The sequence below is a fragment of the Cricetulus griseus genome (genome assembly GCF_003668045.3).
Source record: "Cricetulus griseus strain 17A/GY chromosome 1 unlocalized genomic scaffold, alternate assembly CriGri-PICRH-1.0 chr1_0, whole genome shotgun sequence".
Lineage (NCBI taxonomy): Eukaryota > Metazoa > Chordata > Mammalia > Rodentia > Cricetidae > Cricetulus > Cricetulus griseus.
The window spans coordinates 186988592-187016002 of NW_023276806.1; the positions used below are offsets into that span (position 1 = coordinate 186988592).

Genomic DNA, 27411 nt, shown 5'->3' on the forward strand with positions numbered 1-27411 from the left:
AGGTTCAGTTTTTTTTAAAGTGTGTATTACTTAACACAATTCTAACATACGGTGGTTTTCATGGACAATATTCAGAATGATCCATTGAACAAATTTCTCCCACCAAGTGCTGGGAAAGAGTTAGACTGACCAAATTTCTGTTCTTCTAGAAGGAGTCAGAAAGTGGACTATTAATTAGATAAAAAAAAATAAGTTTAGAAAATAAATCCACCCTTTTAAGATTTAATAAAATTAGGCAATGTGATTAAAATTACCAGAATGGATGGGGGTCCTCAGGTGGTCTTGGAAGACCTTTCTGATGTAATGTAGTGACTTCAATGAGGCAACAGCAATGACTAGAAGGCATCTAGAAACATAGGCCTGCACAAGGTCCAACTTCTTGTCCCAGGACTGTGAACACACTGTCTTACATGACAAGAGAGATTGTGAGAGACAATGAGTAAGCTAGAGACTTAATGGGGAGATTATCCTGAGTCACTCGGGTGGGTTCTGTCTGATAACATCTGTCTTTATAAGAGGGAGGCAAAAAACAACCCTGTACAATAGAGGAACTTTTGGAGGCATCACCATCCCTGACTTCAAGCACTATTACAGAGCTATAGTCCTGAAAACAGCTTGGTATTAGCACAAAATAGACACATAGACCAATGGAATAGAGTTGAAAACCCTGATATTAATCCACACACCTACAAACACCTGATTTTTGACAAACAATCCAAATATGTATGCTGGAACAAAGAGAACATCTTCAATAAATGGTGCTGGCATAACTGGATGCAAACATGTAGAAGACTACAGATAGGCCCAAGCCTTTCGCCCTGCACAAAACTTAAGTCAAAATGGATCAAAGACCTCAACATAAACCCAGCCACACTGAACCTATTAAAGATAAAGTGGGAAATACCCTTGAATTAATTGGTACAGGAGACCGCTTCCTGAACATAACACCAGTAGCACAGACAATGAGATCAACAATTAATAAATGGGACCTCCTGAAACTGAGAAGCTTCTGTAAGGCAAAGGACATAGTCAGCAAGACAAAACAGCAGCCCACAGACTGGGAAAAGATACTCACCAACCCCACATCTGACAGAGGGTTGTCTCCAAAATATACAAAGAACTCAAGAAGCTAGTCTCCCAAAACACCAAACAATCCAATTAAAAAGTGGGGTACAGAACTAAATAGACAATTCTCAATAGAGGAATCTAAAATGGCTGAAAGACACAACATCCTTAGCCATCAGGGAAATGCAAATCAAAACAAGTGTTCAATATCATCTTACTCCTGTCAGGGAATGGCAAATCAAAAACACCAATGACAGTTTATGCTGGAGAGGATGTGGAGAAAGGGGAACACTTCTCCACTGCTGGTGGGAGTGCCAACTTGTACAGCCACTTTGGAAATCAGTATGGCGACTCCTCAAGAAAATGGGAATGAGTCTACCACAAGATTCAGCAATTCCACTCCTAGGCATATACCCCAAAGAAGCACATTCATACAACAAAGACATCTGTTCAACCATGTTCATAGCAGCATTATTTGTAATAGCCAGAAACTGGAAGCACCTAGATGCCCCTCAACTGAAGAATGGATAGAGAAAATGTGGTACATTTACACAATGGAGTACTACTCAGCAGAAAAATAACAATGGAATCTTGAAATTTGCAGGAAAATGGATGGAACTGGAAGAAACCATTCTGATCGAGGTAACCCAATCACAAAAAGACAAACATGATATGTACTCACTCATATGAGGATTTTAGACATAGAGTAAGGGATTACCAGCCTACAATCCACACTGCCAGAGAAACTAGTAAACAAGGAGGACCCTAAAAAAGAGACAAACTTTGTCCCCTGGAGAAGGGGAAAGGGTCATGATCCCCTGAGCAAATTGAGAGCATGGGAAGAGGGGGTAGGGAGCTACGAGAATGAGAAGGGAAGAAAAGGAAGGATGCAGAGGTCATGAGGGAGCAGAAAGGTTGAATCAGGTGTAGATTAGAAGGAAGGATATGTGATAGGTAGGGCTTTCGTTGGGGGTGGTAGGGGAGGAAGGGAGAGAGAAGGGAACTGGGATTGTCATGTAATTCAATCTTGTTTGTAATTCAAATTAAAAAATGATAAAAAAAAAAGAGGGAGGCAAGAAGGCCACAGAGCCATATGAAGTTGGCGGGATGACCAGAGAATACAAGCAGCCTCCAAAAGATTGAGCCAATTAGATAGCAGTGGTTTAAGGTACCTGCTGCTGAGCTTGTCAACCTGAATCTAATGCCTGGGACCCATGTGGTGGAAGGAGAAGTCCAGTTATCCTCTGACCTCTGTGTATACTTAAACATGTTTTGAAAAGAAAAGCCTCCCAAAGGAACACAGTACAGACGATACTTTCCAATTAGCTTTATAAGATCCTCCAGAACTGTAAGACTATGTATTTTTTTTATTGTTTTAAGACACTAAGTTTTGAGAAATGTGCTATAACTGCAACAGAGAACTGATACAGAGTCCTTGGCGCTGCTTTCAACAGTTAGAAAACATCTCTGATAGGTTCATCATTTTCCTCCATGGCTGGGTTAAAATCAAGGCACATAGAGTAGTAGAACTGACACTCGAAAGATCACAAGGATCTAATTCTACAGGCAGGCCTTCAAGAATTATTAGCCCGTTCTTTGTTGCTATAATAAAACACCGGGCAATAGATAAAAACACAGGTTTATGTTGTTCACAATTCTGATGGGTGAAAAGCCCAAATGGCCCGACACCTGTGTCCTCAAGAGTCCTGAGCTGTAACACGTGATTGAAGAGGCAGGAAAGGAGCCTGCAACGTGCAGAAGGGGTCAAAGGTGTAGGATGACCTCATTTATAGAAACCCCACCCCCATGGGTCAGTCATGACGGCATACAGATTTAACCCACACACTTGGGATTAGGACACAAACACAAGTGGATCTCTGTTGAGTTTGGGGCAAGCCTGGTCTACAAGCAAGTTCCAGGCCAGCTAGAGCTACACAGTGAGACCCTGTCTCAAAAACAAAGCAAAACACTCTCATGAGAACTAACATGAATCTGGCCACACTATGCTTATAAACTAATTAGCTCCCACCAGGTCCTACATTTCACAGGTCCCATGACCTCAGCACCGCCAGTGTGGGGACCATACTTCCAGTTCATGAAACTTTGAGAAACAGGGTCAAACATCATCCAACCACAAATACCAACAAACCAAACTTGCAGTAAAATATGTGCAAGCATAATTTCTTTGCATTCTGTGTGGTGTTCTAACATTCAGGAGCTGACTTTATATGTTTAGTATATAAGCAGTTCAAAGAGAAGAAACAGGTAATTCCTTAGGTTACTCTGCAGAAATAAGACATTAAGTAGATTACACTGGAGTCCTATAGTATTAAAAGACCAGCTTGTAACTCTGTCGAGTTATAAGTATCAATATGAGGCAGGATCATTCTTAACTTTAAACTTAAATCTTGCTTTGTAAAGTTGAAAGAAAAGGTGTTTGAGAAGAAAAGACCAGTGTAGTACAGGACTTCCCTTTGAGGGAGGAGAAAGGAGTTAATCTATCCTATCAATCTGGTAGCTTTACATTCAAGATGAAAAGATAGGAATAGCAGGGGTCCTGTATGTGGCTTAGTGGATAGATGCATTCTCCCCGTGAACAAGGGTCAGGGCTCAACCTCCAGCCTGCCCTCCCCACCAAAGAGAAGGAGGAGGAGGAAGAGAAGTTAGAATAAAATGATGTGACTATAATGACTATATCTGAAGGATATCTGGAAATAAAATTCTATAAAAATGCACTTCTTCAAATGATTATGTAAGAACAAATTATGTTTTGTTTATTGTTGTTTTTCTCTCTTTCTCTCTTTCTTTCTTTGGTGGCACTTCGAACTAAACCAGGGCTTTGTACAAGCTAGGCAAGAATTATACCACCTAAATCCCCAGTACTTCATTTCTTATTTTAAAACACGTCAAACATGTCAGTGTTGCAGAATAATATTGAAAAGGGTCTTAGAAGTCAAATAAGAGGATGCTTTTGTTTTACAAAGAGAAAGGATGAGGCATGCATAGGCAAAAAGTTATCTCCAAGTACACCAGTTGGTGGCAGGCCAGGCATCTAGCTCCTAGAAGGCCTCTCCACCGTACTTCAGCTCCTTACTGTCGTTCTGTGGTCTGGAGGTGTATGAAGGCTTTCGTGATTTCTGGTGAGTGATTATTATGATAGGAACATCTTTAGAGGCATGAGAAAGATCTGAGTTGCATTTTTAGAGGCAACAGGAAAGAAATCAAACATGAACAATAAGCTTTGGACTTCTGTTTCAGAAATCCATTTTTATTTGGAAAGTCAATATTACCTCATTTGACACATCAAACAAGTTCTAAGATCAGTCTAATTACAAGCTGAGAAACTGAGAATTACAGCTAAAATTAAAAAAAATGAATATCCATTTTTCAATGAAAAGATGACATAGGCATGACAAAATATGGCTAACAATTTATAGAAGCTGTGAAACAAAAGATGCAGAAGGAAAATGCAATAATATTTTTCAAGCTATCCAGATGGCAAGCAATCTTAATAAAACAGTACAATTATATAAGGTTAATTTTAATTTCTAATTTCAAAAATGAATCAGAGAATTATAGGACCTATGGAACTTGATATGCTCTCCAGATTGAGACCTGTTCATTATTCACAGAAATAGCCAGATTTTAAATACAAAGCTAATATAACACCACGTTCCCTACAAATTCAACTTCTAAGCCGCCTGTCCTTCTCTCTTGACACAGTCTAGAGTCAGCAAACCAGAACAAACCCACACATGCCAGAGGTTAAAAGTTAATTTTTTCAGGATTGCCTTATTAGTAACTTTAAAAAAAAAAGTAAACTAACACCAAAATATTCGTGGTAAAATCAGAAATTTGACAAAAGGAAGGTTCTCAACTTCAGCCTGAAAACAAATCAATGACTAGTGATAGATTGGGAAGATTACCAAGCAATTGTATTATACAACACAACTGTAAAAGTAACTAACATTACCAAAAAGAAGAATTCAAGTAAACAGCAGACAGACCTTTACTGACTCTTACTTCTTGAGTACTGCGTCACTTGAGTGCCAACACAGAAGGGATTCCTGGAAGTCTAAGGTCCTCAGCTTTGAAAAACAGACAAACTACCAATAGCAAGTAACACGAGTACATATTAGCCCTGTTTTGATACCATAAACAATAGCCTCTTTGTCACCCTATTCAGTGCCCCATGGCCTCAATTAAACTTTTCATCTGAGGACTGAGACTAAAACTGAGATTACCCAAGAATGCTGTGCCACATGAGTGAGAGTACTCTGGCACCTAAGACACAGGACAATCGTGTGAAGAACTGTGCCACAAGGCATTAGCTGGAGAGTACGCTAACACAACACGCATAACAAATAAATGATATTATCCATATATCTGTATTGTTGACTCTGATAAATACAGCTCTGTTTTCTATCTGGCCAACTCAATCATGCCCATGATTTTCATACACTCTGTCATATGCTGCATCTAACTTACACATTATCTTTAACCAAACTGTTCTTTACATCCAGCCATCTGCAAAACAGTGCCTGTTGGTAGGTTATTTAGGACAAAATGAACAAAAGCAACAACAACAACAACAACAACACATGCTCTTGAGAAGCAACTTTAAAGAGCTAATCTGGGTTGGAATCCTGGGTCTTTCACTTACAAGTGAATAGACTACAACCAGTCTTTTAGAGTCTCTGACCTACAAGTGTCCACCTCTAGAAGAGCAGAAGCAATAATGCACCCTCTGTGGACTTGTTACATGGCAGTGGGTCCATGCAGCTTTGAGAGTGTTAACCGCAGTCAAGCCTCTGGATACAAAAATGAATGTGACATGGTCCTTGCACCCTCCGGCCCCCAAAACCCATAGCCACCAAATTATTGCGTATTTGCTACAACAACAGCTCAGCCTCTGCAGGCTAGAATGTCTGGGTATTCCTCAGACTGAGAAAGCATGATAAACACACCTTGTAAAGCACTGACAAAGGCACAAAAGTCAGGTCCAGTCACCTAGAGAAAATCATGAGAAATGCTAGAATGTAGTTGGATAGCGTGAGTAATTGATTGTGGGAGGTCAGGCCTAAACTACAGGCACAGAGGAATGTCTCAACACTGGCCACACGCTGACCTTGCTAAAAAAATAAAATAAAAATAAAAATAAAAAACACTCATGAATGCACTAAAGCCTGTGCTGTGCATCTGAGATTCTGATCTATTTGGTCCACAGTGAACTAGGATGACATTCGACAGTGGTACCACCTGAGTCTAAGGCATGGCCAGATTAAAAATCACCATTCTAAACTCGTCTAAGAAATGCAGTTTATCCTGAGAGCACTAAGAAATAGATGCGAAGGTCTTTGTGATGATAGATATTCAATACACAGAATTTCCCATGCCTTTCCTTTGTTATTTACGGCACAACAATAACAAAAGTTCACCTTTGGAAACTGATGGCCCACGCCTGCTTACTGACTTACTAAATACAATTTTTTTGTTTTCTTGAGAGAGTTTCACTATCTATCCCTAACTGGCTTTGAAATTGCTAACTTGAAATTCACAGCAATATTCCTGCTTTAACTTCTGTGCTGAGATTACAAGATTACAACTCACTCAACTCTCCAAGTGTTTCTTACTACTAAAATATATGTTCTCCTGAAAAATTTCTACCTAAACTCTGTTGAATTCAATGAAAGCAACAGAAGTTTTTAAAGTTTTTATTTAAGGAAGAGAAGGAAAAGGGAAGTAGGAACTGGCTACATTGTGGAAGAACTCTGATAAATAGCATGGAAATTCAAATCTTTGCTATCTTATTAAAAAAAAAAAAAAACCGAGACCAAGTTTTTTGAGTGTCTACATTGTGGTAGACAATACGCCAAGTTCCTTGCAGAGATGTTTCTCAGAACTTCTTAATGCCCTTCTCCTTTGTTTTGCCATTTACTCCCTCCTCCTTGCTTTCCAAGTCAAACTTCAGTTCTTGTTGACTCTATGTAATGTGGACTTTTTAACAAGTGATTTTTTAACAAATAAACATGGTCTACTGCTCTTATTTCGTGGTTTTTTCACTGAAGAACAAAGGTTATGTTATGAAGATGTCGAATAAGATGACTTATTAGGAGGCCCTGCATCCGCCTTACAGAGTTTCCCCAAGTTCTGATGGCATTGACAGCTGTGGACACTGTGGCTTCCTGGATACTGAGGTCCTTTGCTCCAGTGACCCCCGGTTCAAACAAGCAGGAAGATAGACTGTGCTGACCCTGGCACCAGCTCCCATTTTCTCATCACTCCATTCAGGAAGCCAGGCAGGCTCATTACCTATTTATGCCTGAGCTATCTTCTGATCAATCAGTCTCTCAATCATCTTAGCCATTAGCTGCCCATTACTAGGCCTTTAATTTCAGGTCTGAACAAGAAAATGCTTACTCACATAATTCTGAAAGTCAGAGAAGACATTTAAGATACTGAGTAGCCTGGGAACAATACCAGGCTGTAACTAAACCTGAGCATAAGGAGCCCCCGGAAGAGCAGTGGACAAAATCCCTCAGGTGAAGAGGCACTGGGAAACTGAGGCTCTTCCTCGGGGCAGGAAGGATCAGGAAGAAATGAGAAGAGAGCTCTTCCCACAGTGGGCTTGATGTTTGACTTAGAAGGGAGTTAGGAAAACTTCCTACCTTCCACCTTCTCACTCGTGAGAGCTGGAAACAGCCATAATTGTCCTGTTGTGAGAAAAACTTAAAAGGTTGAGTTTGCTGCAGAGAACAATTCAAGTAAGAATGCTAAATAAAGACAAGGGGAAAAAACAGAGTAAGAAATTGAGTGAGCAGTTATGCCACCACAGTCTTAAATGAATAATTAGTCGGCTGAACTCCAAAGCCAGAAATTTCAAAAAGCAAATTTGTAAATAAGAGTTATATCTGCCAGCTAGGTTACAATCTGTCCTGGAGACGACTCCAGAAATGGGTCAGCTCTGGAGAGTAGAACTCAGAACTGTGAGTTCCTCACATCAAGATTTATTTTGGCACATTCTATTCTCTCTTTTACTTGGATTTTGTTATTTGCTCTGTTCACCGATACTAGAGGTAGGTGCCTGAGAATTAAGATCACTTACTCTGAGGGGCTATCTCCAGCATTTGCAGAAAGAAAAAAAAAAAGCTCAGGAATATCACTGAACAAAACCTCATGGTGAATGGCTGGCATGCACCAATTATTGCACTTGTTAGGAAACAAATTCCCATGGGGTTAGCCTTTACTTACTCTTCTGTGTCTAGAAAATAAAGCTACATAATTCTAGAGTACTTTTTGCACAACCCCATACACATACGTGCATACACACACACACACACAGGTCTTCTTGATCTGCCCTGGTCTACAGTGCCAATGATACTCCCGGAGTATTTTCATCCATAGCCCTCCAGCACCCACCAATAGCTTTCTTCCCTGTGATACGAAATGATAGAAACAAGGACTACCATAAAGTCATCTGTTCTTTGCTTCTCAAGTGGTGGGATGAAGACTGGTGGGAGGAATACAACAGTCATCTCAGTTACCCAATTACCACAGTAATGGAAGGAGAGAATGAAAACTGTATGCACATGTGTGTGTACATATGTATTATGTATGTATTATGTATGTATATAAGAGAGAGATCTAAATATCAGCCATCTATAAAAAAAGCCTTAAAAAAGATTTATTGAACATAGCCACAACATAGCAAGGAACTAAAACAGTAAACTATAACACAAATATAACCCTAAAATATGGGTTTCCACATACTACCAGCTAGCATCTCCAAGCTGCTTTGAAGAGAAACTCTTTACCATTAAGTTAAAAGGAAAACCAAGAGTCTGTCTACCATACCTGTTTAAAGTAAAGCAAAACTATCAATACAAACTTATTTTACATATACTCCATTATATATGTATGTCTGGCGTACAGTATTTTCAGAAATTCTACCATTAAAAATATCAATGAAGCTAGGCATGGTGGTACATGCCCCAAATCTCAGCACACGGGAGGCAAGGGACTGGCACAGGTTTGATGTGACTTTAAGTTATATATTCACTTCCAGGACAGCCTGGGCTACAGTGTAAGACCCTGTCTCAAACCTATGTGAAAAAGGCTCCAATAAATAAAATTTCACAGACATGGTGTCAAAATCTAAGGGATAGCAAAATAGCGAAAGTGGTCAGTTGTATAATAAATAAAGAAACTCTTGGAAGTAATTTATTCACATTTCTATTGTTTACTGAAGTAGGTGATTACTGGCTTCTACCATAGAAAGATCACTTAACCCTTAGCACTAAACACTGTCCCTGGAAAAGTGGAATGCATTTTAAAAATATGCCAGGCGATGGAAGCGCACACCTTTGATCCCAGCACTAAGGAGACACAGCCAGATGGGTCTGAGGTCGAGACCAGCCTGGACTACAGAGTGAGTTCCAGGACGGCCAGGGCTACACAGAGAAACCCTGTCTCAAATAAAAAATAAAAAGTAAAAATACAGAGTCTCAATTCTCTCTTTAAGTAGGAAACACTAAGAGATACTGTTTTAAGAAACACCAGAAAATTCTACAAATCAATTCATATCTCATAACACTTGTGTATACATACATGTGTGAACATGCACACAGATTAGGGCAAGAAAAGTATGCAGCCACCTATATGCCTATATTTGGAATGGGTAAATTCTGTAGCTTGCTGAATCTACCTACAAAGAGCTGCAAATAAAAGGAATAACTAGTGCTCTAGATGAAGGAAAGATGAGAGCCTTTGGGGGGTAGGGGATGGGTCTAGGACATGTTCACAGGAAGTCAGAACTACAGGCCAGCACTGTGTTAGCTCTGAAAGACATCCTTCTCCAGGGGCACAAAGACCATAATCCTCAAGATTTCTCACCAGCATCATGACCTCTCGCCTGAACACAAAAAGGGAATGAAACTGTTAGCCTGAGCATTCTTCACTTCCGGCATGAACTCAACCTGTAACAGAAACAATTTCATGCCAAAAGTTGGTGGAATGTGGGCAACGTACCGCCGGAAACAGAAAGAAAACCAAATAAAATAATTGGGAGCCACAGCCTCATTAGTGCAGGATGGTGGGCCTGGGGAGCCCAGAGCTGGACTGAAGCCATTTTCTCTGCCTGCACAGATGCCAAACCTTAACCAAACTGCACATACACAGGGTCTGAGATATTGCTTGCTGTTTTTCCATTGTGAGATCCAGGTCTCTGTATGTTTAGTGTTTTGATACAAAGTCGAATAAACTATGCTCCCTAGTTCTCGCCTCTTACTCCGCGGCAAATTATTATAATTTTTATGAGGACTCCAATCATATGACATAACGAGTTTAAAAAAAAAAAAAAGGATTCCTAAAGGGAAAAACCCAAGTTGGGTTTTAGGACAGTTTACTTCTTGTTGCTCTATGCAAATGAACACTTTAAAACAGCACAGAGGTTACATTTCATCTAACTTATTAAATCGTCCCCAGGGAGTGTTTATTCACTTCTCAAAATCGTAGGTGGCCTCTCTGTACCTCCCCCACCCAGTTTCAGAAATTGCCTCCTGGCAAAGGCTCCTGACTCCACATTCCCCAGACCAGCATCCTCAGCAAACTGCCACTGCACCATCTCTGTCCTTCTCTGACCTTCCAGAATGCTCCACCATCTTCCTTAAGACCAGCAAGCCTGAATGCAAGGTATGCCAAGGACTATGTGAAAACCACAGTGGACTCTGAGGAAGACAAGGCCCTGCCCACAGACCTTTATGGTCTGAAAAGGCATGTTTCCGTTATGCAAGGCAGTAACATAGCCCAGTTTTTAAAACTGTTTGGACCCAAAGAGCTTCCTTCTGTACAATAACTAAGGAAAGCTATATCAGAGCTGCACTCAGAACTCCAGATTCTACAGCCACATTTCCTGCTTGAATTCAAGCTCCCTCCCTTCCTATAAATCTTAGGTAAGTATGTATCAAGTGGCAACCTCTGAGATGCTGAAAGACTGAACAGGTTTAAGTGCAAAGATACATGCAGCAAAAGACTAAGCATATGTGAACAAAATTTCTTCTGGAATCAGTGGTCAGACTACTTTTGCTTCCCTTGTTGCTTCTAGCTGGCAATCCCTCTAGTCTCTGTCTAAGAGATCCTTCCCATTTGGCTTTATATTCTTCCACTCTCGACCACAGTACCAAGCGCCTCTGTGCCCCAAGTGCTCGCAATCCTGCTTGGCAGAGTACCTACTCACTTAAAATTTCCACTCTGACAACTGTTATGGGATGATGATTTGAAGAAACATTGTTTTATAAGTAGTGACTAACCACAAGTCAGAAGTACTTCTCAGGGCTATAGAAAGTGCTGCCTTCATATAAACCACTTCTTTGGTTTGTCGCTTGATAGTTATAAGCAATACCTTTTGTCATAGAGAGTATAGTCCTTGTCGTCATACGCATTCTACTTACTCAGACTGAAAATTTCCTTAGTGCCCCAATGTTTGCTACTGAGTTCGGCAGTATCTACAGGACAGGGGAGGGAAGGGTAGAAAGCTGGGTTCTAGGGAGTCTCAAAGAGTTACGGGATTCATTCTTCTATTGTGAAAACTGATTGATGACCCTGTTTTTAAAAGTTTTTTTTAAAATCTGTTTGTTCTTTTTTGTGGTGATAGGGATTGAATGCTTGGCCATGTACACACTGGGCACACACTCTACCACCAAGCTATGCCCCTGCTCAAGTTCTTCAGATAGTTTCTCTACTCATATTTCAATCTGTTCCAATGCTGAATCATCTTTCTTTCCCTCTTAGACAGCTAATAAAAGTCTCTTAATGCAATTTATGTCTACTTCCTCCCTTTGTGAAACAGAATATGTTCAAAGGTGAGTTAGAAGCCTCCTCATCTTTTATGCACAGTAAAAAAGTATATGCTACTTAATAAGCTCTTACAGCAAGTTAGCACTGAAATATCTACAAACACAAAGGGAAGTGTATGGCCATGCATGTATTAACCATAAAATGTAAGTATATTAAGAGTGCAAATATGACTACACAGAGAAGAACCCGGATGTATTATGTTGTGAAACTGGGGGACAAGAAAGGGACTGGGTTACATCCAGAGATCCTAGTGAACTTCTACCTGGACTTCCTTGGTCAGCAGTATTCTAAGATTACAGAGATGAAACTAAAAGTTGGTCTAGTGATAAGAATTATTCCACATGCCACCCCCCCCCAGGCACAGATAAGGATAATCACAAATATCATCCCCCAGTAAGACTTTTTGCACTGGCTGTGGTGGCACACACCTATATTTCCAAGATTGAGTCCAGCCAGGGCTGTGAGTTCCAGGCTACCCAGGACCAAATACCAAGGGCCTATAATAAAACAAAGATTTCCCCTCCCACCTTCTCTCCATGTGTGTGTGGTGGGGGATTATAGTCTGTTTTCTTGCTTTTTTTGTTTTGTTTTGTTTTGTTTTTGAGACAAAGTCTCACTCTTTAGTAGTAGATAAGGCTGGCCCTGAACTCACAGAGATCTGCCAGCCTTGGCCTCCTGAGGACTAGGATTAAAGGCTGTGCCACCATGCCTGGCAAGCACCTTCTTTAGAATAGCCATCTTCTCGGAAGACTCATGGACCACCCTACTAACATTACAGTATGAGGGCTGAGCATCACTGCAGTGACAGAGTGTTTGCCAAACATGTACAAGTCCTAAACTCAGTCTCCAACACTTAAAAAGAGATTGCAGCCTATGACTTCACACGACTCTGCCACCCCAAGACCGCCATGGTGTTTCCCGTCCCATAGTACTTTCTATCGGCTAATGCACCTGCTAAAATATGGACCTCAAAAATACAAAAAAAAAAAGTAGTCACTGACATAATCCAAGGGCCTGTTCCTCAGTAAGTATCAATGAAGTGAATTAAATGGATGTCAGTTCACATACCATGTCATAAAAGTAATTATCACACACATGTACACAGACATATTCACACATATGTGCTTATGCTATTGTGAAATAACAGAGAACCAATGGTACGTGTCTATGTTCCCAGTACTCAGGAAGCTGAGGCTAGCCTGGGTGATAAAGCAAGCACTAGGCTAGCCAAGGAAACATAGCAAGATCTTGTCCAAAAAAAAAAAAAAAAAAAAAAAGAAGAAAGAAAGAAAAAACAAAAGAGAAAAAGAAACTTTTCATTGTACACTACAGAGCCAACAAGTTAAAACATTATACAAAAAGGAAGAAGACTCCAAGTCTATTTCATGCTTCCCAAACTCAGTTTTCATATTTCGCAAGCATAAAAGGAGAAAGAGACAAACCAAGGATCCGCAGTTCTAGTGACAATATACTGCAGAGAGCAGGGACTTGAGAAGGTGTGGTTAATGGCTCAGACATGACTGACAAACCTAACCACACAGGGGATAGAAGTGCACAGAAAGCAGTCATATCTCTCTTCAAGTGAAATGTAAGACAAAAACCTGGCCCAAGGCCTCTCAGAGATGAAACATCCCATCACACATGAGCGCGTGCGCACACACACACGCATGCACATGAGGGCACACACACATGCACACACACACATGCGCACACACACGTGCGCACACGAGGGCACATGCACCAGCACCAGCAGCAGTAACAATTCTAGGCACATTTGGAGCTTTCTTCCTGAACACTTTCTGCCATGAACATATGATACTCAAAGAAAAGCATACGGGCTTTTTCTAACCTAATTATTTCTTAAGGGAAATAACACAAATAATTAACTCTGGAATAACAGATTTTGGAAAGAATGTTTGTTGAAAACTGTTGGAAATCTGGGAACACATGGTTGATTGATTAAGTGTTGAAATATTTATTAAATATGAGAATCCACTGCAAGAAAATGGAACTGGCTTGGCTCAGCTGAAGGCTGCATCCAACACTGGCCCCAAGCCCTGTGGATGAGAACCTGAGCTGAGGAATGAGGATCTAAGAGCATTGCAACAGCACCCACGGACGGTCACTGCTGCGATAAAGACTGGGAAGCCACACCCCCTAAGGAGGAAAACTACACACTGAAAATGACTACAAGTTTACTAAGAGCTGTATTTTTTAAAGGCTAAATTATACATTTAAAGGGGAAATTTTTATGGTATAGGAATTATTTCGCAACAAAGTTATTATTTTGAAAATAAATAAATAAATGAAAGAGAACTCCAGGGATTACAGCAATAGAGTGCCCGGGGTCACCCCCACCCTGCCCCATCCCTGCCCAGGGACTGGTGCAGAGTGCAGCAATAGAGTGCCCAGTGTACACAAGCTATAACATGGATCAGCACTGCAAACATGACGCTAAGTGAAAGCAGTGAAGTCTACTTGAAGCATCTAGAATAGTCAAATCTATAGGAACAAAAAGCTGTTTAAAAGGGGGGCCACTGATGGGCAGTGGTGGTGCACACCTTTAATCCCAGCACTAGGGAGGCAGAAGCAGGCAGATCTCTGTGAGTTTGAGACCAGCCTGGTCTACAAGAGCTAGTTCAAGGACAGCCTCCAAAGCCACAGAAAAATCCTGTCCCCCAAAAAAGAGGGTGGGGCACTGAGCTGGCTTGCAGGTAAAGGCACTTATCACCAAGGTTGGTGACCTGAGTTTGATCCTCAGGACCCACAAAGTGAAAGGAGAGAACCAAACCCTCTGACCTCCACCAGTATACCATGGCACACGTGAGCCTACACAACTCTAAATAAATAGCATGTAAATATATATGCACACATACATATTTATAAGTAAAACAAGAATTCCTTTGTGTCTGAGATTACCAAAGGTTACCTGAAGTCATAAAGATGGCTAAGGAGTTTATGTCTTCAGAATGATGCTTGAAGGTCATCTTTTAATATGATATATTATCTCTACAAATCCTGAATGTCTCTTCTCCTTCACCCTTGTTCTCAGATCCTCCACTCAAACTACACTATAAACACACAAAAGTACTCAGACTCAAGTAGTGTCCGCTATGGCTTCTTTTTCAGAACTAAGTTATCATGTGCAGCTCTTTAAGAAACATGGAGATCTCCTGGTGTACCACATGGGTAACCACCTCACATCTTTAAAAATACTAAAACATCTTATATTAGCATATACAGTTGATATTAAAATAAGGTAGGCCAGAATGGTGGTTCACACCTGTAATCCTGGTATGTGAGAGGTAGAGGCAAGGACAAGAGACTTGAGAGCTCAAGGGTAGCTGGAACTACATGGCAAAATCTCCAAAACTAAAAGGGAGTTGGGGAGATACAGCGATGGCTCAGAGAGTAAAGATGTCTCCCCCAGGCCTAGTGACCAGTGCTCTATCCCTGGGATCAACATAATGGAAGAGAGAGAACTGACTCCCACACATTTCCTGTGACCTTCATACATTCACTGTTTACACACACACACACACACACACAATTAATTAGATGTTCTTTAAAGTCTGTTACTTAGTTGATAAAGATTAGATTTATATATTATTTCTGAATTTCGTAATATGCCTGCATCTTTTTTATATTTGAACTACTTAATGGCATGTAATTAATTAATGTTAAAGTATATAAATAATGAGTATTAAATAGCACATTTTCATAAGACAAAGAAATATTAGAAAAAGTTAAAACAAAATATTAAGACAGGGATTATCAGGGGGCTTAACTCCAAGAAAAAAAAAATTAAGTATGGCCTTAGTTTAAAGTTACAGTTAAAAATTAAAGAATAACTTAAAAATTAAAGTAGTAACTTAGGGAAATCCTCACCTGAATATGTCACATGAACTCAAATTTATCAAAAGTGGTATGTGACACTCTTGGAAAAGACACACATCATTGTCTCAAAGAAAATGCTGCTCCTGGCAGCAAATGACAAAGTCTGGTGAATAAATTCAGCCACAAAGGTTAAATAGCTTGGATTTATCTTTGCTAGGAGAGACAGGGCTATAAACTGACGTGAGCGATTGTGTCATGGCGATTAAAGCAGCCGTGATACAGCAAGACAGCTTTATGTGGTGGAATGCCAGTAAGCTCACAAGAGTCTAAATTCCCGCCACTTCCTCTGCACCCTGTGTCCTCGGCACCACGCTCTGACTTGTCTGGTAAGCTCTGCCTTCCAGGCAAGGACTCTGATTTCAGTTCACAGGGACACTGTGCAGCTATTCAGAGAACCAAGGCCATTGGGGTTTTTAGTGACTGACCTTAATTTTGTTTCTAAGGTTTGTGTTTAGCAAACAGGAGCCTGTGTTTAGCCAGGTTGGCCCTCGTGGGTCCTGGCGGTGAGGACTAAGTCTGCGGCTCAGCCAGAACAGTTTTCCCCCATTGCTTACTCCTTTCTTCCTTCTGCCTCCGTCCTGTCTGCCTCCCACTTACTTCTCCCTTCCTTGTTCTTTTCTCCCCTCTTTATTTGTATTCTTGGTTGGTCATTTTACAGTTCCTCAGGTTTGGGGGAGAGGGCTTACGCAGAGGGCTGCATCGTACTCTCCCGGGCACACTGGGATGACCCTATGTCACTTTTTAGTCAGCTGTCTTCCTTCCTATTCCTCCAGGCTACCCCTTATTAATAAAGCCAGACTATGCATAGCCTTGGCTGTCACTTGTACGTGCTGATGACCCACAATTGTTTCTAACAGAACCCTGGCAGTACATTCTAACTGCATCAAAAACACACCAGGGAATCGAAGGAAATCTGCAGAACCCGGCCATGTGAAGCAGCAGCTCCTCTCCAGCATCCAAGGAAAAGAGAAAATGCTTTAGTCATCACCAGGAGCTGTCCACCAATCCAGCCCCAACATGCTAATCTTGCTGGTGGAGGAGACTAGTCTACCTAAAGAGCAAATGGGGGGAAAAAAATAAAAAGAACAGAAATCAGGAACTAGACATAAAGCTTTCCATACGAGGCAGTGCCAAAGTGAGAGGTGAGCCAATAAAACGGCCGGCCCTAACTGCTACTCCCATGGGTAGAACATTATACATTCATCTGGAATGAGAGCCCAGCAGGCCTGGGCCCAGAAAACCATCCTCCCGTCAGTTCTGATATTCACAGTTATCTAGTGATCTTTACTTGCAACTAAGAAATGAGGTGATAGGGCAGCTTCCGCTAAGAGCTAAAATGCCCTGGAACAACATTTTTTTAAAAGGAGAAGAAATATATTTACTTAACCTGCTTATATGTATGATTCTGAAAACCTCTTAGACACAAACAACAAACGGATTCTGGGGAAGAGAATAACTAAATTCTGAACTCCCTCTCTTTCCAGTTAGAACTGCTGGTATTTCTGGATCATGATACAGAATTTTTTATTTTATTTTCAAAATCCAGTTACATATAATAGTCTGTCTCAGAGAAGACAAAACAGATTTTTTTATCTTAAAAGGAACTAAAATCAGGAGTAAAAGGCAGTGGAAGTCTGAAGTCAGTTTTGATGCTACATATTTTTAAATACATGTAATTGAAAATTACATGTAAAATAATCACAAGTTATCCAGAAAGTAGAACTATAAGAGTTGGGAGTTTCTTAAATAAATAATATTTAACACAGATATTTTGACACAGATAAATGAGAAGTCCATGATAAATTAGTAACAAAACTAACTATGGGAATTATTTTCTGATTTCTACCCCTTTATTAAGCTATATGACCATGGGAAACATAATTTCCTCACCTACAAAGTATGTATAATAGCATCCACCTCATCATTAAAAATAATGAATGCAAATCACTCACCACAGTGCTTAGGGTACATGGCATGTGTTTGGAAAAATTAACTCCTTTATTCTCAACTCTTTTTTCAACTTTTTTCATTCTGGCACTTTTTATTACCAAAATAAACACATCCAACCAGATGTTCATAGAACTTACCATTTTGGTTATTAGTTATCTGTTTTTACTGGATTGATTTGACATTTGGGACCCTTAAGCTATTGGTACTATAGGGACACAAGAGATACACTATACCTTTCCTTTTTATGGGGGATATATGAATATAGACCTCTGTTTAGCATTTAATGTCCCTGTCAACAAAACTCTGGCTACAAGGCACATATAATTTTGGTGTTGATTGCTGAATAACTAAGAATTGTATTTACAGTGAAAGATTATAACCATCAGTACAATATCTACAGAAGACTCCCTCAAGAGCTGCTTTTGGATGTCAACTGTCTCCCACACATTCCATTATTTATTAAGATAGTAAAACTAAAGAATTCCTACTGTGTTCAGCAAGTTTCTTCACAGTGGTTTAACTAAATATAAACACAGGTATTTTTGATGCATTAGAAGAAAAGTGTAACTCCAATGGGGGAAAATAAAAGAAACCTTTGATTCCAATGCCAAAGGTCATCTAAATATCTTGAATGCCATCTAAAATGAGTATTCGGCCAGTGCAGTGGGGCTGAAGTTCCAAGTTCAAATCTCCTCTTAGCTTCTTTAAAAATGACAAGTTATGACCTACACTGGACTTCTATGGACCTAATGTACATCAGGCACAAAGAAGCTGATTTGAGGCATAAAAGTAAACACAGAGTTACCATATACTAAATATTTTACCGTGCAGTATACACAGTCATTGACATGGTTTTTGTTTCCTTTTCCTTCCTGCTTTCCACCATTCTCCCCATCCCACTTTGATGAGCATCTGTTTTCCCTGTGGTAACTGTGACACACTCACTGGAGCTGTGGAATGATGCCGTGATACACATTCCTTCCTCAGTGAGTCGGGAGGAAAAGAGCAGCTCTCTCTAAAATGGGCTCTAGAACAATCAAAAGAACACTTGGCATGTTCTGCAGTATGAGACAGCAAATAGAACTAAACATTCTTTACAAACCCATAAGCTCTTAGACTCATTTATGCTTGCTCTCCGTATAGCTGTGAAGAAAATGACCAAGAACTGGTTCCTTTTTGCACAGTAAAACAATGTTGTGGAATTTCATAGATAACTATATATATGGATATCAAATATAAAAAACCAGCAATGCCTGAATTAGGTTTCTTCTGTCATCTAGGATTCTATTACTATATTCATATAAATTTGAATTAAGATTAAATGAAAGATGGCTCAGCGAATAACAATCCTTGCTGCCAAGCCTGGTGACCTGAGTGCAATTCCCAGAAACTTATATGGTGAAAGGAGAGAAATGACTCCCGTATGTTGTCCTCTGACCTTCACATGTGTGTTGAGATATTCATATGTGTACATGTATACACACGCACATACTACAAAGATGGATGGACAGATGGGCAGACAGACAGACAGATGTAAAATTAAAAGAAGCTTATTTTTAAATATCAAGGGAAATTATCATTTTTATTCAAATGTCACAAAAATTCGTAGGTAAACAAAAATACACTGTGAAACTTCTCTTTCCTTCTGCTTATAGCCAAACTTTATTAACATTGAACTACTTAATTCAACAAATGCACATTTTTTTAAAAAAAAAAAGGTATCTGTCCTATCCTGGCAAACTCCCATCAAAGCTGTGACTCCTAGGAGTCCTTTTCCACAGAGGAAGTTGTGCTGCAGGCAACTGACTATTAAGCTGACTCAGCACTCCCAAATGAAGCAGCACAATTTTAAGGACAGTTCACCCATAGTATAGCATATGCCCAAATACTCACAAAATAATAGAGCACACTATTGGTTGCCATCTTGCCTTCATAATACTTATAAGACTGTGGAAAATTATAGATCCACATCCTTATTGCCATATGACAATTCCTTAAGAAGGTACAACACTTTGTAGAAGACCAGATGAGAAAAAGTAGATCTTTTACTCACTGACAACAAACACTTTCTGGTAGAAGAAATCATGTTGCATGCAGAAATATAAAACTATTGCTATAAAATAAATAACAGAATTTATAGGTAACTATGTAAAAAATAAGTTATCAAATAACCCGTTTCTGATGCTATAGTAAATTTATGACGCTTAGCCAGCAAAAAGAGCAATCATTAACAATTATATCCTTAAATAGCAACTACAGAGTTATCAATATTAAACCATCAGTAAAAATCAGTAGATGATACCTTACACAAATTGCTGAGAAAAAAAATGTAAGTTTTACCCTACTATCCAAAAACATGCAATTCTTTTATCAAAAATACTGTCAAGACAGAAGAAAAACATACTCAATATTTTGAATATCCCAGGGCTATTTTCCAAGATGGGAACTACTTCAGATTTGACAACCCAGAAGACAGCAAGGTTACCCACAATCAACTGTGATTATTCTGACTACAATTTCTAGTATTTTATGGCATAATAAGCTTCTACAAGGACTGACCCTCCCACTTACAATATGAATTAGCACACAATGGAGTAACTCATCATGCAATAAACAAAAACTTCACATATGGACTTGTGTCAATAAAGTCACCATTTCACAATAAGCTGTCATCATGCAGACTGAACCAAAATAAAACCTTTATATTCCCATTTATGGGTGAAAGTTGAAATAAGCGCACATCAATAATAAAAGAAGCCTGACACTCACCTAGTCTTTGTGAGCCTGAAAAACAGAATCACTAGACTTCATAACTGACTATCGTCCCTTGGTCAGTTGCTTGAGCTTGTCAAGGAAGAGGTAATTTCTGAACTAATGTAAGAGGTCTCTTCTGTCTAAGGCTATTCAGATTCACTGAATTATGTAAACTTGAGTAATTTGTAACTTCAGGGAATGTGTTAAATTCAGGTAATTAGGGCATCATTTGCATTCAAATGATGTCATAAAATGTCTAAACAGTCTTCCAACTGCCCCCAGGGTGTTACTGTTACTTAACAGACTCTTAGAGATTCACTGTATGCCTGTTGGTCTGGATGCTTTAAAATGCTGCTCATGCAGTGTTTTCAGTATGTTTGGGAGCTTAGTCCTATAAGCTTAGTTATATGAACTGCCACTTATCAGTGAATAAAATGAATAATTAAGCCTCCCCACTCTTCAAAATTACACTGATTCTTCTGTGACACTAGGACTACACCATAGGATCATGAATTTCACTAGCTAATCCTCCTTGCTGAATGATGCTTACTACGCCTTTGAAACCAAGTCCCAACTCCTCAGAAAGTCAAGAACTTGCTGCAGCAGCTAGAAGCCACACTCTTTTTCCACTGTTCCCACAACTTCATCTGCAGCTAACAAAGACAAGTCCTGACTTCCATGTGTCTCTGTATCTGCTGTCTCTTCAGCTAGACATGCCCGCTCCTTCTCTGTCATCTGGCCAATTCTTTAACTCATTCTCAGAATAGACAGCACCTCCCCCGAGAGCCCACTGACTGCTTGAGGGGTTAAGTGCTGGGCTTTCTGTTTCCACAACCCTCTGTGATCACCTCAAGACTGAAGGGCAAAGCGTTCATCCATTCATTTATTCTCCCAGGTGTCCGTAAACCCCTTAAAGGCTAGAACTGTGTCTTTTATCTCTAAATCTCTGTGGCCTTGATTTATTTTAACATGCTAAATAGCAAGAGCTCAAGTGAATAAAATCCTTTTAATGAGTTAATAAATGAATTACACACACACACACACACACACACACACACACACACACACACACACGTGCCTTATGAGCTCACAAGAAAAAATTCATTCAGATATTATTTCTGAAATACATAGTGAGTTGCTAAAAAAATATCCATGGGTACCTCCAATGCCACATATTCTATCTATTTATCAAAAAGTAATGATAACAAGAGCTACATAAAATCAACACACTTTCAGTTAAATTACAGCTCTCTGGAAATCAGAAATGCCTAACTGACAAGAAAACCCTTGAGTTTCCTTGCTGGAGGAAATGCTGGGTATAAGGCAATGAATAGGTCTTTGCAATTCTGTCAGATATCTGTGGTGTTCTGCAATTTAAGGACCCTGGTGAAGTACACTGACCTCCCAGCTGATGCCGATACACTGTTTGCACCTTTAAATACCAAGGACAATTTGCCATAGTTATAAATAGCATTACTTCCACTTCTGACTTCAATTAATAATCTATGCATGCTGCTTGATCTAAATTCTACAAAGTCATTTACATCATACCAAACAAGTTTACTTGGGCAGGGCCTATGGTATCTTCTGCCCCAAGTGGAGAGGCCTGTATGAGTCAAAACATCTCAGGAGTGTGTTTCAAAATCAGTGGCCTTTCACCAACAAAGAGAAGGGGTAGGCTTCGGAGTGTGATCACATGATGCAGAGACTAAGTTCCAGAGTCTGCTCCTCCTTCACTTTCCTCCTGCATCTCTGAGTCTGTCCTTCCTTTCCTTTCCCTCTAAGACTTGGGATTTGTTTTAATGCACTGCCTACATCAGCAAATACCCTACCATGGAAAGAGCTCATGTCTTAATAAATAAATTACCAGGAAAATAAAAAATAAAAAAATAAAGGCATGGGTGGAAGAAACCATACACTAAAAGAGACTGAAATAAACTAAGTATGCACTTTATTTCAGCTCTGGCTCAAAATGAAATATGCACATATAAACTATAAACATATAAGCATATTTTTGAGACAAGTAAAAGTTTTTCTGAAAGAATGGTTGCTTTATAGTATTAATTAATCTTATTTTTAACATGACAATTCAGGGTTACATTAGCTTTCAGAGTTTCACTACTGAAAATTTTAGTAAATAATATACCATTTGCATCACAGTGATTCAGAAAGGGGAAGAAGAGCAGTAGGAGACAGACAAAACCAAGACAGACTGTAAGTTACCAAACACTGAAGCTAGAGTTCATTATAATCCTCTGTGTGTGTGTGTGTGTGTGTGTGTGTGTGTGTGTGTGTGTGTGTGTGTGTTTAAATAAAAGGCTACAAACAAACATCAGAATTTTCTTCATAAGAATGATATTTGTTAACTGAAAAATAAGACACAGATTCCCTGTTTATGCAGTTTTTCCATGGAAACAAGTCAAAATAAAAAGAGACATAGACAGTTGCCAAACATTAATTCAGATAATATTATCCTTCAATAAGGACTGGGCATAGAAGGTTTTCTACTACAATAATCTAACTTTAATGGTTACCATAAGAAACTCTGAATTTCTTCCTATGTCAAAATGTTAATGAAGCCAATTATTTGGATGCAAATATAGACAAACATTTCTCAATCCTTCCATTTCTCACAGTTGAATAACTGAGTACATTACATTACAGTTATGAGAGTGCCACATGTATTTATGATGTGAAAGCGTCCAGCGTATCTTCAGTAAAGTGTACAACAATTTTCAACCGTGAGCTTCGGATGTACTTGCAGACCAATGAACCCTCAGGTTGATGCATACAAATAGAAGAACATTTACGTGGTCCCAAAATTATTTGCTAGAATTAGCCAGTGACTTCAAAATAATTTTCAACCGTATCTATAGATGTTTGGCATTGGTTTAAATGCAAGTACATTAGTTTGATTAATTTAATGCAATAAATTAGGGTTATTTTAAACAAATTAAGTGCTCAATAATACCCTAATTACAAATGGTGAAAAAGGTAGGCAGGACCGGTTTACAGAAGTCAGGAGTAAACGGGCATATCTCTGGTGCTCACACATCTAAGTGAGCAGGGGATTTTTGCAGTGTAGTTTGTTTTATTTGGGTTTCTTAGGGATGCCTAGTTTTCTTCTCTTCTCTTCTTCCTATTTATCCTGTGTTGTAAAGCCTTCTCTCAAGAGTTAAAACAACGAAGATGATGATGCAATCCTACCCAAACAGAATGTCCTACCCCGCACAGGTTTTGCTTGACTAAGGAGATGGGGTCTCCGCCCCTCGCCCCTCGCCCCTCGCCCCTCGCCCCAGGTTACCGGACAACTAGGAGCATCCACCGCCACCCCCTCAACCCCACCCCACCCCTTCTGCAAAACCCTGGGCCTGTGCTTCTTTGGGTTTCTTTTTTGTCTCCTTTTCTCCTCCTTCTTGCACCAGGAGCGTCATGCATGAGTCGCATTAGGACTGTGCTCTTTTCACCCTGCACACCGTGTCTCCACGGCAACCCTAAGCAAACGTGGGGTCGTGGGGCTGCGCCACGGACCACCTCCCTCACTCCGCCGCTCACCTGCTGGCCACCAAGGTCGCCCCGCACCCGCGTGTTGAGCCGGTCGTGCCAAGTTTCGTCCTCGCCGCCCAAGCGGTAGATGAGACGCAGTGGCACGATGCTCTGGCGCTCCAGGAAGCGGTTTTCGTCCCCCCTCTCCAGCTCCCTCCGTGAGGCGTCTCCTTGAAGGCAGGCAGGCAGGAGGGTAGGAGAAGTAGAGAGAAACGGCAAAAAAAAAAAAAAGAAAGAAAGAAAGAAATAATAAAATAATTACCCTGACCCACAGTCCTCCACGCTGTAGTCCTACATCTCCCCTACGAAAATTCCCCCGCCTCCTCCCTCCCGGACCCCATCTGGGAAGGACTCAGAGACACCAGCTGGAGAGCTCTGGACCAGCTCATCCGACAGCATCCCCGGGCCCGGAAACAGGGCACCCCTTTTCCATTCTCCTGTTCTTCAATGAAAAAAAAAAAAAAAAAAAAAAAAAAAAGGCATTTGACCCCAGATTGCTGATGCATCCTCGAGCCACCACCTCCACCACCACCACACACACAACACACACGTTTGCTCCTTTCTCGCCGCCCTTCAAATAAAATAAAATAAACACGCGCACGGTGCAAACGCGGATGCGGCTTTTTCCAGTGGCCTCCGGGCTCCATCCAAAGAGTCCTGGAAGCCCCGGGCAGTGCAAACTTACCTGCCTGACCGCAGCGCACCAGGGGGCAGATCCCCAAGACGCAGAGCAGCCCGAAGGACGCGACGGCCGCTGCTTGCATGGTGGCGGTGGCGGCGATCAGCTGCTCGAGCTCCGGCCGGCCGCGGGCTCCGGCTCCCCGCCGCCCCTTGCCTGCCCGCGCCGCTGCCTCAGTGCCGCATTGTGCCTCGCGGGCGCTTCGGTGGCGGGGGCAGCGATCGAGCGCCGCATCGGGCGCCAGGCTGTAGCTAAGTGGCTTCTAGCGCCACCCACTTCATCCCCAGGCGGAGGCCGGGGAGGGCGGCCAGCTCGGCGGGGAGCGGAGCTGGGTGCGCTGCGGGCCTGGTGCACTTGCCGCCCCCCCACCCCCCACCCCGCGCCGCACCCGGCGCGCACCGGAGTAGCTGGGAAATGTAGTTCCCTCCCCGCATCTCGCTGGTCTCCACAGCGACGCGACAGTCGCCACCCAGAGACTGCAGACCCCAGGAAGAAAAGGCGCAAAGGAGAGGTGAGGGACAGGCACCACCTGCACGACTGCAGCAACGGGAATTCGCCCGGCGGCAGCATCCACAAAGAGTCAGTCACATTAGGGCTCACGAGTTAGCATTGCTTGTGTTACTGAGCCACCGTGCCCCGTGTGCATGCCAAGTCAACCGTTCCACAGACACAGATCCTACTATGTGTCAGGTGGTTGCAGTGGTAAAAGACCTGAGTGTGAGTCACCGCTTAATTTAGATGCAGTTAAGAAAGGCTGTTTTGGTAAGAATTTGAGCGGGGGTGGAGGGGGCGCGGGCGGGGGTAAATGTTTTTATTTGAATGGGTATTGTGCAGTGCAGGTGTGTCTGTGCACAATGTGTGTGCAGTACTGTTGGCAGCCAGAAGAGACAATCTTGGGTTCCTGGGACTGGAATCCAACCCATGTCCTCAGGAGGAACAGTGGGTATTTTAACCCCTGAGCCATGTCTCTACAGGCAAGCCATTTTTTTTAAGTGACTTTTAATTTTATTTTATTTTGGGTACCCAGAAGAGAGCATTAACCCAACTCCAGAGGAATCAGAAGACATATCCTAGAGGTCTAGGCGGGCATGTGAAGTGTAGTTGAGCCCGATTCTTGGTGGTTTGTGTGCTTCCTCCAATATCTGCCAGCCTCAAGCCTGTACAGGTAACAGATAGGGGAACTGTGATTTCTCAGGCTGCCCTACCCCACCCCAATACAAATGTTGGAGACTCACAGAGATTTAAAAAATAGTAATAACATAATTGTTAACATAATTAGCACTTGCCCTTTACAGATTTTGAGTTTCCCATACACTGGCATTTGAGCCTCAGGTCAAAAAATTGAACAGGAGAAAAGAGAAAAATTAAGGATTATATTAAGTAGGCTTTTTCCCAGGGATGGTTCAATAAATGTAATCCATCCTATAAACAAACTGAAAGAAAAAAAATCTGATCATCTCATTAGATGCAGAAAATGTCGTAGACAAAATCCTACACCCCTTCATGGTAAGATTGGGGATACAAATGACATACCTAAACATAAGAAAGGCAGTTTACAGCAAGCCTATAGCCAACATCAAATGGAATGGAGAGAAATTCAAAGCAATTCCACTAGAGTCAGGAACAAGACAAGGCTGTCCATTCTCTCCATACTTGAATTCTTAACTAGAGCAATAGACACCTGAAGGAGACCAAGGAGATAAAATTTGAAAAGGAAGAAGTCAAATATCTTTATTTGTGCATGATATGATATGCATAAGTGACCCTAAAAATTCCACCAGGGAGCTCCAACAGCTGATAAACACTTTCAGCAAAGTAGCTGGATACAAAATTAACTCACAGAAATCAGTAGCCTTATCAGATAGAAACATCAAACAGACTGAGAAAGAAATCAGGGAAACAATACCTTTCACAATAGTCTCAAATAATAGAGAATATCTTGGGGTAACTATAACCAAGCAAGCAAAAGAAAGACGTGCATGATTAAAGCATTAAGTCATTGGAGAAAGAAATGGAGGAAGATATCAGAGTTGGAAAGATCTCCCCATGCTCTTTTATTAGTAGGATTAACATAGTAAAAATGGCCATCCTACCAAAAGTAATCTACAGATTCAATCCCCATCAAAATCCCAACACAATTCTTTTTTTAAGATTTTATTTATTTATTATGTATACAACATTCTGCTTCCATGTATATCTGCACACCAGAAGAGGGCACCAGATCTCATAAGTGAGCCATCATGTGGTTGCTGGGAATTGAACTCAGGACCTCTGGAAGAGCAGCCGGTGCTCTTAACCTCTGAGCCTTCTCTCCAGCCCCCCCAACACAATTCTTCACAGATCTTGAAAGGAAAATCATCAGCTTCATATAGAAACAAACAAACAAAGGATATGATAGCAAAACTGCATAACCAAACAACTGCTGGAGATACCACCGTCCTGATCTCAAATTGTACTACAGAGCTATAGTAATATAAACAGCATGGTTTGGGCACAAAAGAAAAGACATGTTAATCAACAAAATAAAATTGAAGACCCACACATAAATGAACAAACCAATGAACACTTGATTTATTTTTTACTAAGAAGCAAGAAATACACACTGGAAAAAATGCAGCATCTTCAACAATTGGTGTTGATCAAATTGGATGGCATATTTTGGGGAA

The 27411-nt window shown here is 40.8% G+C and overlaps 1 protein-coding gene across 13 annotated transcripts in view; it reads right to left on the reverse strand.

The window, feature by feature from the left end:
- Positions 1–25081, reverse strand: part of Adam22 (ADAM metallopeptidase domain 22) — a 206724-nt gene extending 181643 nt beyond the window's left edge. For 4 of the 13 annotated variants that reach the window (XM_027391556.2, XM_027391555.2, XM_027391553.2 and 1 more), the window contains exons 1-2: positions 24752–25081; positions 24076–24236 (exon numbers count right to left, since the gene is read on the reverse strand). In XM_027391556.2, the coding sequence (XP_027247357.1) occupies positions 24076–24236; positions 24752–24830 (240 nt within the window). In that variant the 5' untranslated portion in view covers positions 24831–25081. Of the gene's footprint in view, positions 1–254; positions 264–24075; positions 24237–24751 lie in introns of those variants that run through there. The other 9 variants (XM_027391561.2, XM_027391558.2, XM_027391557.2 and 6 more) reach the window with 5 other exon arrangements.
- Between the last annotated feature and the right edge of the window lie 2330 nt (positions 25082–27411).